Genomic DNA, 12,912 nt, shown 5'->3' on the forward strand with positions numbered 1-12,912 from the left:
GACAAAAGCTTATGGCAGTTATTTTCATTAGACTCTGTGGCAATATAAAAGAGAGACAGCAGCAAAAGTAAAAAAAAAAAATCTGTATTGATATTACAACAGTTGATTCAAGTATGAACCCACCCCCCACACCTGCCCCCCGCCCCATTATATTAAATGTCTGCAAGCATTAAAAGACCATCCAAAAATCATCCAGTACCATCCAAAATTTTTTATTGGTGACAAGAGCTGTTCAGACATGAACATGTTTCACCCAACCAGTAAATAGCAGAAATAGACTGTGAAGTACCAGAAAGAGACTGCAAAATTAGATTTGCCTCTAACAGCTCTATTCAAGCCTCTTCCAAGGATTCAGCAGCGCCAAAGTTACTACAATGACACAGCTGCTAAGATATTCATCCCAAGTGAGATAATCCTCCTGTCAACCTCTTTTCTCTGGTTCCAGTCTGTCTAGGAACTGTGTTGGTCTTTGTTTGGCTGAAGCTGAGAGGCTCTTGGGAGCTATCACATAGTGGCGTCTCACTGAGTAGATAAAATATTTCATGCCTCTTTCCAAGAATTTTCTCTAAGGAAGTATGATCAGAGAGGAACAGATACAGGTCATTAGATTCTAAATAATATTGTGGTTTCTTTCTCCTGAAGTTGAGAGCATTGCAATTTAGAGTAATTAAAAGTTTATGAATATATACTTCAATTAAAATTATATTTGCAAGTTCTTTGCATTCTGTCATTGTCCTTTCTTAAAAGTCCTCTTGCTCTTATGTTCTACCTAGTGGTATCTAACAGTCTCCTGACAAGATATGTCTTGTGACATTGTTTTTCAGAAGGTAAAAAAAATCTACTGGAAGAGTTTCATGATACATTATTCCCTAAATTCCTTCACTGAGCTGAATAGGATATTGACCAGAATGGATTTTATTCCACTGGATCACATCTTTTCACAAAGAGAGTGAATAGCAGGGAAACTACTTCCAGCAAGCTGGAAAACTTCCTGACATTTACTCAGTGTCATACATTGCACATTCCCAAATTTTCCAGATAATGCTTGCTTTAAGTATTAACAAAGCAGCAGGAAAAATAATGGTGAAAAACTAATTTTCTGGCCTTTAAATATCTACATAAGATAACACAGAAGTACAGAGAAGAGTAGGAGAATTGTGGGTAGCTTTTCTTTTTACCCTCATGCACAGACTCACAAGAAAGACTTGTAAGGTTACGCAATTAAGAAAAACAGTTATGCTCTTGCCTTCTGGGGTTTAGCTTTCAGATAGCCCACTTTTATAGGCCAGAAGAAATGGGTTAGACATTCAATCTAGTCAAGTAAAAGAAAAGCAAAACAATATGTATAATCTCTCTCAAATTCATTTTTCCCAGAAGGCTAGAAAAAAATCATAAAATAGCATGAGAGATTGGTTCATTTTACACTGATCTTGAAAGCTCATTAAGGTATTTAACTTTCATGGATTGTCTGAGGGATCTGGAGTTGCTGTTATCCTTTTGTTTAATTACACTGTAATCTTCATGCAATTACAGTGATGATAAAATTCTTCTACAGACATAACAATAAATTAGCCATCTGAGGATAAATGACATTACTCAAAGCTTACTGCACTGAAATATCAAAGAAAAATTAATATGGCTATATAGGACAAGTTGTGAAAGTAAACTGCATTATCTGTTTCTAGAATTCAGCATTTTAGGGGCTTAATAGCAAAACATATCCTTGAATTTGGTCCATAAAAAAATAGTTGGTGGAGAAATATCAGGAAAAGCACAGGCAAATTACATTTCAGCATAGTTTAAAAAGATAAGTTTTGTAGGCTGTGCTTTATACGCCTATGCAATACTTTTCAGTTTCACCAAATAAACACATGAGCAACACTACTCCTGATGTTTTATTTCCCTATATCTTGCTATCTTTCCATTGAATGTAAATGTCTCTTGTGTAGTTTATTTCCAGAAACAAGAATAGGTTAATCAGGTTTTTACTGTTACTGCTGAAGAGAAGGAATGTAAGATAAAAGTGTAGTATGTCAGAAACAGTGAGTTGTAAAATAAGAAACACCCTGAAAATAAAATGCAAATCAAAATTCTCAGCAGCATTAATCAAAACAATTGCAAAAAAATCCTACATCCCCTGGAGTTTCAACGAAAGAGAAAGTCAGTGGATCAATCCATTATAAGTTTTTGTGCTCTTTATGATAGCAATGACATGGCTATTTGAAGGTATAATTTCACATCAACCTCTTTTACTGCTGTTATTTAGCACCAGAAGACACAATGGTTCGTTTCCTCTCTCATTTTCTTTTGGCCAGAACATTTTTTTCTTTTTAGAAAACAAAAGATATTATATAGTGTGAGTAACCTGACCTGGGCAAGAGCTATAAGAGTGTGAGTAACAGGAAAAGACTGGTACATTAAGTGCTGTTTCAGCTGCAACTTTCCACCTATCTTCTACTATAAAATAACTAAACTAAAGAAAATTTAAAAACTCTTAACAAGAAACAAGAAATTCCAGTAATTCAGGTAAATAATGTTGGGTTTGCATATTAGGTAAAATAGCTGATATACAAAATAAAATATGATGTATACTAAAAAATCAAAATATGAAGTTAAGTTTAAGTTGTATTAGGCATTGTGGTACTGTTTAGGTAGCAGAGTGACTGCCTCTATGGAAGGAGGTGGGGGGCTGGCCCTTACCAGACAGAGACAGATCCACTGCAGGGGACACTGAGCCCTGGTGACACCTCTAGGGGAGTTTATTTAAGAAAGGGTAAAAAATGTTGCACTTCAGTGTCAGGAGTGAGGCAAAAAGCATGAGAAAAACACCAGGGAGAGAAGAGGGAGGAGGTTGTCCAGGCACCAAAGCATCTGTAAAGGAGACGAGGCTGGAGCAGCTATTTCCTCACAGACCATGGAAGAGCCACACTGAAGCAGATATCCACTGCAGCCTGCAGAGGAGAGGTGGAAATGTCCTGGAGGAACCATGGGCTGTGGTGTTCTCACAATGGAGCAGGTTTATCCTAAAGGACTGCAGACCATGGGAAAGATCTATGGTGGATTAGGAAAAAAATGAGAGCAAAAAGTACTGACACAGATGAAGTGTTTGAAGTGTTATGAGCTAACCACAAGTCACATTCCCCATCCCCCTGCACTGCTCAGCAGGGAGGAGGAGGTAGAGGAGTTGGGAATAAAGAAGTGACACTAACTAAGCCTGGGAAAAAGGGAGGGGTGGAGGGAAGGTGTTTTAATGTGTCTTTCTCACTATGCAAACCTATTTTATCTGACAGCAAATTAAATTAGCTTTCCCAAGCTCAGTTCTTTCTTGCCCATGACAGCAATTTGAAAGTGTTCTCCCTGTTTATGTCTGGACACACGCATTTTTTCATTTTATTTAGTTCTCTTTTCCTGTTGAGGAAGGGCTGTGAGAGAGCAGCTGGGTGGATAGGGGGCAGATGGCAAAAGTCAACCCACAGAGAGAGACAAGGTTTTATCTTACAAGTTTGTTATTAGGCAGCTTAGAAGATGGTTATCAACCTAGATCATTCTTTTTTTGTTGCTGTTGTCTGCATATCCCATATCCTACCATCTCTTTAGACACATTTCAAAGAACTCATTGCCTGTGCTGCCTTGAAACTATGTTTTGTCATTCTGTTGGCAAACAGAAAAAAACTTTCTAAGTGATACTGAGTTTGTGCATAGCTAAGAATATAAAAATGAAAATCACAGAAATCTGATGTGCAGTGCGTTGTAACCTTGTACATTAAATTTTCTTTGTAAACTTGATATGTTAGCATGCAACAGATTAGCATATTTTGGAATGGCATAAAATGCATTTTTAAATCAAGTCAGGGTCCTACCTCAAGTGGGACAGTGCTTTCATGCTTAAGTAGTAATATATTTTTTTCCCTGTTTGTGTGAGTGTAAATTTGTGCAGTGTGAGAACTAGAAGTATACTCTTCTTGATTTACAAGTGGTTTTAGTATTAGTTCAGCCTTAGTTTTAGCTAAATTTATATGTACATATTAAACTTGCAAAATGTTGAGCACTTTTCCCTATTTGTCTTCATTCCAGTATTTAGAAGCATATTATGCTTCTAGGTATAGTGCTTGTGGAGAGTTCTGGAAAACAGCTCTACCAGTGCCTCCCACAAAGGAGAGATTAAGTGGTTCAGGAAATTGCAGGTCTGAAAAAATCTTCCTTGACTAAATGAATCAACCACGAGCATTAAGCATTGTCAGAAAATTAGGTCACAGATAGCATAAGCCAATTTTCTTCGGAATTCCATTCCAGAATAAGCTAATTTTACTTTTGCTGCTCTTTTTAAGTCATAGTTGCAATGATAATATGTCCATAGTCAATGGTGGCTTCATCTTGTAAATCTCTGGGATGATTTGAAATGACTTTGTGTTCCTTTTCAAGTTGTTCCAATGCATGACTGGAGTTCTCATTAGAGTGATCTTCATGCAAGGCCTGCCTGCTTCCCAGCTATCTTCCACCTCCTGCTTTCCATTTTTGTCTATAGTAGAGCTGCATCCGGCAAATACTTCGAAATACGTTTTGTGGTTACTAATTACTTGGGCTGATTTACTTAGTTAAGTGTTCCAGCACAATTGAATCCTTTCTTTTCCTATTGTATCTGCCTCATTATTAGTTATAAGGGTGACATTTATACTGTAAATGGGATGAAAGCATGAAAGGAAACTGTGTAAGTGCAGGATGATTGTACAAGGGATGAATAAGTACTGTGCTGTTAAGGCTAATTATAATGTACTAATATGGATTCAAAGGTTTTGTTTGTATTGTCTTCAAAATATTTTTGAGGAATGGTTTCAAGGTTATAGACCTACCCACAACTGTGCTAAAATATGTATGCAGATGTCCACAGGGACAATAAGCAGCACATAGTATGAAATAGAATTCTGTGTAATAATACTTACTAAAAATGCCTAAATAAGCATAAGGGATTATTTATCAAGGGAGTGACATTTTAGAAGCAAACACTAATAAGCAGGAAATAGTAAAAATGCCTTTCAGGGACTATATTTTGGCAAGGTAGTTGGCTGTCCTAAAATAAAAATCAGCCACACTTATATATTATGAAAGCTCACATTTATAAATGACTTGTAAATATGTGTGGGCAGATTCTCTTTCTAAACTGGTGTTTCTCTCTCCCTATGAATTACCAAAAGAGAAAAGTGGTATTTAGATATTCAATTGGAGGAATCTGCCCCCCAGTCTCCCAATTTGTCCCCTAAAAAAAAAGTTTTAGTTTAATCCAAAGAATAAATTTAATCATTAGTAAGTGCCCAGATATTAAAATACTGTATCTTTTGAATACACTGATATATTTTAAATGAAGAAAAAACATCCCAGTTCTTAGGTCACCCCTTTGTCAGATGCCAAATCTTTGCAAATCTCTGAATTTTTTGTTGTATTTTCCCCACAGATGACTTTTTCTTAGGTCCCCTATCACCACCACAAGAGCTGACTTCATAAAACAAGATGTTATTTATAAGCAGCCATGCAGGAGAATTACTCCAGAGAACCACCTTATTCGTTTATCTGTTTGTTTATGGCATCTTATGACTTCTAGAACTAGTTCCATGAGCAGTTGTCAAGCATTTAACTGTGTGTTTCAGGAGAGTACAGGAGTAGAAGGATGCCTAAAGCACTCCGGAAACTTATTTTTTCATGCACTCAGAGATTTCCTATATCCTATTGAACAAATCTGTTAATGAACCATCTCATCTCACACTGGTTAGGATGGAGATACTGTTAAGAAAGTGAGGTTGCACACGAATAGTTTTTAATACTATACATTAACAGTAGTTTAGATCAGGTTCATATTTGGTTCTAGAATTTCACAATTGTGTTTTAGAGTTAGATTTATAGGCTTCTTCATCACATGTTGTATTGCCATGATACTAAATGTAAGAAGAAAGGAATTCTTGGCCTTGGCAGTGAAAGGTTTTGTAGAAGAAGAGAGACTTTCAATATGATTGAAAATGGAAAAAGAAACATAAACCAGCATAATTAGTGTTGAAAATAATACTATAATTTTCCAGTAAAGAATTATATTTCTTCAATATGTCTTTCTAACAACATTTTTTATGTTAGAAAATTTTCAGCTCTAATATTATTCTTGTTATTGAGATGTTTGCTGTTGGAAACTAATTCATTGAATCAATGGAAGTAGAAAAAACAAAAACATAAGACACCATCTGGTGAACACTAGGAGGAGAGGTAATATGCAAACATCATTATCGAAGATCTGCCTGTAGCTCAAATTAACTTAAAGGCAAGGGGTAACAAAAAGACTCATTCTAGGGCAATGGGAGTTTTTAAGTCAAGTTTTCATCTGGGGCACTTAAAATAATTAGTTCCATTAACCAGTTGGAGTTGGCAAACCTTAACAACACAGGTTTATTTGTAGGCCGTTTATTATTTAAAATAGAAGGTTCTTGTCATTATAATATAACTGATGTTTGCTTTGAAGAAAACTGCAGAGTTACTGTATTCACCATAGATGACTGGTCTTCTTTCAAAGGAAGGACTCCAATTCCAAACCAGTAAGAGCTTTTGGATGAGCACTTCAGATGAAAGAAGGCCACTATTGATCTGAGGAGTACTGTCAATTCAGGGATGAATAGGACAGACTAGTGAGACCTGAGACAGCAGAGAATGTTGTAGAAATGTTACTTGCATTATAAACCTGAAAAAGTCCTATCTGTTCCACTTTTCATCTTTTTTTTTTTAAAAAGGTTGTCATATCTAGTCTGAAATAGTCCCTTATTCTGTGTCTCTAGAAATATGAAAAAGGGTTAGACTAACTTTGAAAGAGGTCACAAATTGCATAAGCAAAACAAACTGCAGATTTTTGGATAGTATGGAAGAAAGCCCTATGGAATATGCCTGGTGGTAAATGGCTTACTTTCATAGTGCCACATACTTGCATTTTGCCCTTAACTGGAGTTATTCTTCCTTGAGTTTTCACTGTTTTTATTTCAGTAAAAAGCTTTCTTGAACTATTTGTTCCATTATTCATTTTGGATCTTGTTTTTCTGGCAGCCATCACAGATGTTTTCTGAAATTTCAGCTCTTATTTAATTCACTATAAAATTTGTGCCGGGATTAATTTCTCTCAGATGACCCTTTAATGCTCTGGCAATGCCTAATTCAACCTGCCATTCTCTTAAAATCTTTTCAGAATTTACTGAAATGGTGTCAATTTTTTTTTATTGTAGGTTTCATTTATACTGGAGAAGTTGTGCATCGAATGCTAACAGCTACTCAATATATTGCACCCTTAATGGCAAATTTTGACCCCAGTGTGTCAAGAAATTCAACAGTCAGATACTTTGATAATGGTATGTAGCAGTACTTGTCTTTATCCCTTGGCTCTTCCTATTTTCCTAAATAACTATTTCAGAAGGAAGCATTGAGGGTTTTTTGGGGGGTTTTTTGGGTTATTTTTGTTGTTTTTTTTTTTTTTTTTTTTGCTTTTTGTTTTTAATTTAGAGGCTGTATAGAGCATGTGACTTGACATCTATAAGCAATTATTAATTTAGAACGCAGTAAAAAATCATGAATGTCTTTTCTTAATTGAGCAGATATCATCTGGGTGTTGAAGTACATAAACTCAAACTAGCAATGCATTTTATCAGTTTTAAAAGGGTAAATCTGTCTTATATAACAGCGTAAATTCAAAGTGTTACTTCAAAGTATTTATAGTGGATACCATCTGTCCACTACCTAAAATGAAAATAGCATTTGTGGAGTGCAATAGCAAGAATACACAGAAGCAGGGCAGGGATAAGGTTAATAAACCTGTCAATGATTAAGTGTTTATGGAGTCCCAGAATTGGAATCCAATACACTCATCTACACCACGAGTTCTCAACAGTTCCTTGTAAAAAAGATTGAAAAAGGAAAAGGCAAGCTGCAGTGTTGTACTTGAAACTCTGTGAGGAGTTTCAAAGCCCTTGAATGTGTGGATATATTTCTCTTGAAGTCAGTTGTAATCAATATTTTAGAAACATACCCTATGTGGTTAAAAGGCATCTGGTGCTTTACCTCAGGCCTTCAGTGATCAGCTACAGTGACAGTTAAAACTTAGAGAGTTTAGTATTGTGAATTAATATCATGGCATCCATGACTTCTAAATTGTCCTGGATACTGCTATGCTATTTTATGAATGCTTATTTATAGTGAATTTAAGCAAAAATTGCTAGCAGGTTCAAAAACATTTTATATTTCCAATAGTATTTTTAATTAATTAGATCAGTTATCAAAATGTATTCTGTATCTTTTACATCTAGTCATAACCTTTCCTTACAATCTAGTCATTGCAATGTTTGTTTGTTAAAAATCCAATAAAATACTTACAAGAGAAAATCCTATTCCTTCCATGAAGAATTTTGAACCAGAAAAAGATATAATTTTCACATTTTAAATTATTTAACATTTTGGCCAGAGATTTGTCATCTTTACTTAAAGAATCTAAGGATTCTGGAAAAGATATTGCTAATTCTCATTGTAATCCTGACCTCCAATCTTCACACCAGGTGTACCAGGCTGTATCACATGGCTTTCATTACAAGGTTGAACTGTTGTTTGAGATTTTGAATTCTTCTTCATGTGTAATGCATCATCTTTTGAGCTCCATAGGCTTCAGGATAAAGAATTTTCTATTTTAACACAAGTAAAAAGGAACTGAGCAGATTGTGTCTTCGGCACCTTATTTCTTACTCATGTGTACTTTGTCCCCATGAATAAGTGCTCTGCCATAAAGCAGCATCTGTAGTGGGAAAGCACAGAGTGTGGGGATCCATCAAATTCTCACTGATGGAGCTAACTGCAAGGAACTTAGGTACACACAAATCTACATAAAAGCTTCTGGAATAGAATGATCTGAAGTACTCAGTGACTGACCAAAAGAAATTCTAGCTGATTTTCCTCTAATAACTTTAGAAGCCAATTTACATTTAAAATAAAATTTAATGCAATAAAATAAATATTCAGAAAGTAGTTAATGAATGTGGTCACAAAAGAAAAAATGCACTGTGTGCACAATTAATGAGTATCTACTATACAGAAAAATACAGGGGACAATAATGTGTTGGACTTGGTGCAGCACGGACCCAAAATTTGCATGCTCATAATTTCATGACTACCCCTGTCAAGATGTGTTCTTGACAGTTGCAGCACAGATCTGTAACAAAAGATTTTCAAGGACATATCAAAAGTATATTGAGCTGAATATGTACTGACCCATCATGAACATTCTACAAAGAAAGGAAATTAAAGTCTGAATGAAAGCACATAACTCCCATTAGTGCCAAAAAGAGAAGTTTTTGAGGAAGGCATGTAAAGATGAAAATGTTATTTTCAGTAAACACAGTTTTGGTGATAAGTGTCTTAACATCTGTAAAATATGCTCACAGGGTATGCAAGTTGCTTGAGAAATATTTTTAGTGTGGTAAGGGCATCTTCAGCCAGTGAACTTCCGTGAATATTAACAAGGCTTTTGCAACTGAATCTCTGCATACCAGACTCAATATTTACCCCGTCTGTGACTTCTCAGTGAGTTTGATTTAAACTACGTTTATTTATTGCCAACACCTAACATTTCTCAATTTGCAGAACCTCAGCAAGGGATTGCACCATGCAGAAAAAAAAAATGTTATTTAATTAATGCATAGTTAATGGAAGAATCTGAATTCTTGAAATAATAACTTTTACTAAGCAGGCAATGCTGTTGGCACTTCACATTTCAAAGCCATCAGGATTTAGGTATAGAGTGTAAAGAATGCCACTGCAGAGAAATGGTAATGGCAGCACACCTGAACTACTGGATCCTACCTTTAGTTGATTTCTTGTGCGATTTCAAACAAGATATTTGACCACTCTTGCTTTAGTAGTAGTTGAAGTGCTTGTGTGGCACTGTGGTGTCTACATTTCAGAGAATTTCAGTTTCAGTTTGTGTTTGTAATATCTTTGGCATTTCAAGGTGTGGAGCTGAAAGTTGCTAGAAAGAGAAAAATCACCGTACTTGCTTCAAGTAACTGCAGTGAAGTACTTTTTCCTACAGTCAGTTAATGTATTTCTCACATTTTTTTCTTCCTCTTGCCTCTCTACCCCCACTCTGGGGTTCACAGGCACAGCACTAGTTGTCCAGTGGGACCATGTACATCTGCAGGATAATTACAACCTGGGGAGTTTCACTTTTCAGGCCACCCTTCTCAATGATGGGCGTATCATTTTCGGCTACAAAGAAGTAAGTTGGGTCTGAGAATTGTCATTTAAGTGGACAAATGACTTTGTACATGTCAGGAATTTCCCTATATTTTTGGGGGGGAGGGAAGATTTTTGAAAGATCAGTTATATAATAACATTTCATTATACTGCTTACAAGATCACTGTTTTGGTTAAAATTACACATTATTGTTAAAATTATGTTTATATAATGGACTTTAAAAACATCAACATGACACAAATGTACTAATCCTGGATTTCAACTGGGCCTTTTTGGATGTTTGTGAGTGTTAAACGTTCAGTAAATTCCTGGGCTTTTAGTAAATTCCCCATGGGTTTTGAAAGACAGGATCTAATTTTTTCAATTAGTTTACCCAATCTTGACCCGTTTCAAAATACTCTAGGATCAATGGTTATTGTTGAAAGGTCACGTATTTCCTTGCAGTTGTAGTTTTTTGGCAACTCACATATTTCAAAGTTCATATATTTGAAACAAGAAATAACTGGTTTGTATTGCTAGCTCTGAGGTTTTCCACCTGTTTGGTGATAAAGTTGCTTACATTGGGGCCATTTGGTTTGCCTTCGTAGCGCCAGTATGTTGTCTTAAATGGGCTCTTGTGCATTCTCCAAGTGTTTCAGAATTCCCGTTGTAGCTTTGAGTAATTTTTTTTTCCTACAGTTGCTAGAGCTCTGGAAACTATAGCCTATTTGAATTTAGCTATAGCTTATTTGAATTTCAGTGTTTTTGCCAAGAAAGGTTGGGGCAGGTGATCCTTGAGGTCCCCTTTCAGTCTGGTATTCTGTGATTCTCTGATTCATGCAAATAAGAATCAGAAAGTAGACAAGCTTGAATCTCTAGTGACAAAATGATGTCTTCTTTTTTGTTTGTTTTTTGGTTTTGCTTGGTTTGGGTTTTTTGTTCTGTTTTGGTTTATTTTAATCTGTTTGGTATGCACACTGTGACTTTCTCTTCAAAATGCAACTCTCAGTTATCCTCCTTATGGTAAGAAACTCTAATGAGCGATACAACCAACTGTCCAGACTTGGAGAAATCTCTTTTCTCTTCTCTCTGGTATAAAACACTTGTGAGCCTTCAGGCTCATTTTTTGTGCCTGTGTTGTAGCTATGCACCTTTAATGAAGCAGAAATGATAACACTCCTCTGCCATTCACTAGCAAGCTAGACAGGATCTGGGTTTTCCTACTAGAAGCAGTCATACCTTCATTTAAGACAGATGTCTTTTGCAGCTTGGAAAAGGATTGCTGCAAGATGTTCTTACTGGATCAGTGTTGTAGAAACAACAAACTTCTGGTATGCCCATGTGCATGGCTTTCCTTTTCTTATAAAAGACATGCTGATGCAAAGTCTGCTTTGGTTTTTTTCTGAATGTTAGGTGCAGGTTTACAGTCTTCATCTATGAAAATTCAATTTATTTGCATTTTGAATCCAACTTCTTGTAACCTTTACTCTGCTTAGGAAAATGGAGCTTAACTGTACCTGACCAAAAGAGTGTGCACTAAAAGCTTTGGTTATCTCTTGTTGTTGATAACTCTTTAAAGAAAAGCAAAAACTTCTAAAGACTGCACAAAATTTCCTACCTTCAAGACCTAGAGAGGTGGAGACAGATACTAGTCTGAAGATAAATTTGTCAAGAACTATATATATGCATTCTGACATTAAAATGGTGACATTTTCAGGAGACTTCTATTCCTGGTTATGAGATGCACTGCACTCCCTGTTACTATCTAGCCCTGTGCAAATTTAGTCTAATATGCGTGATAGAAGTTTCTGCTCTAAATTGAAAGCATCTGGCATACATTTTGCACAAAAGAAAAGGATGATGCAGAGTGTCAGGTAATTGAAAACATTATTCATTTAGGAAAAGAGGAGTAAATGGGCCACTCCTTTTCCACAAGTGGTTCCTAGAATTGCGGGGAAGTGTAACATCTAATCCATGGATGAACAATTTCTGAGCTACAATGCACAGGCTGCTTGCTCTCATTACACTACTGGAAGCTTCCTCCAAAACCACATTGCTTTTGTGGGTAGGACTCATTAATGTTCTTTTCATTAATCTTGAGACAGAAAACTGGAATTTGCAAATGGAATAACATGCTTTTTGCTACTGGTAAATCTTTGAACTCATCCCCTCTCATGAGTTATTCTGGTCCTGAATGGAATTTCCAAACATTACTTTAAAGCTATTGACATAACTGAGGAAAGATATTTTTTAATGTGGTAATAGTAATGTATTAATGATTTGTAAATCTTTTGACAAAAGATTTTTCTAAATATTTTAGAAAGTTACAACTAATATATTCCATCAGAATTACTTGGGGAATGGGTTTGAGGCTGAGTTTTCCAGACAACTACAGTCTTTATTTGCAGCCTTTACTCCATTACCACTATGTTAGCTTTTCACATAAATAAGGAAAATTAAATAAGAATGCCAATCACTGATCAGACACAAGTTGTCTGAAAAGAACAAACATGTCACTTATCATTTTTAATTTGGTCCTAGTTCTTATAAGCCTCGCTAGGAATTTATTTACTTTCCAGTGCTGAATCCATTGCTTTCTGAGGAAGTCCTTCCATATGGAGCCGTTTCTCTTGCTGCTGAGTCATGTCGTCAGGTGCCCTATTAACTCCAGTAAG

The 12,912-nt window shown here is 35.8% G+C and overlaps 1 protein-coding gene across 1 annotated transcript in view; it reads left to right on the forward strand.

Annotated features, from left to right (window-relative positions):
• PLXDC2 (plexin domain containing 2) overlaps positions 1 to 12,912 on the forward strand; it is a 253,379-nt gene that overhangs the window by 172,104 nt on the left and 68,363 nt on the right. The window contains exons 5-6 of the mRNA XM_068212586.1: positions 7,248 to 7,370; positions 10,161 to 10,279. Of these exons, the coding sequence (XP_068068687.1) occupies positions 7,248 to 7,370; positions 10,161 to 10,279 (242 nt within the window). The remainder of the gene's footprint in view (positions 1 to 7,247; positions 7,371 to 10,160; positions 10,280 to 12,912) is intronic.

The sequence above is a fragment of the Anomalospiza imberbis genome, chromosome 1, assembly GCF_031753505.1.
Source record: "Anomalospiza imberbis isolate Cuckoo-Finch-1a 21T00152 chromosome 1, ASM3175350v1, whole genome shotgun sequence".
Lineage (NCBI taxonomy): Eukaryota > Metazoa > Chordata > Aves > Passeriformes > Viduidae > Anomalospiza > Anomalospiza imberbis.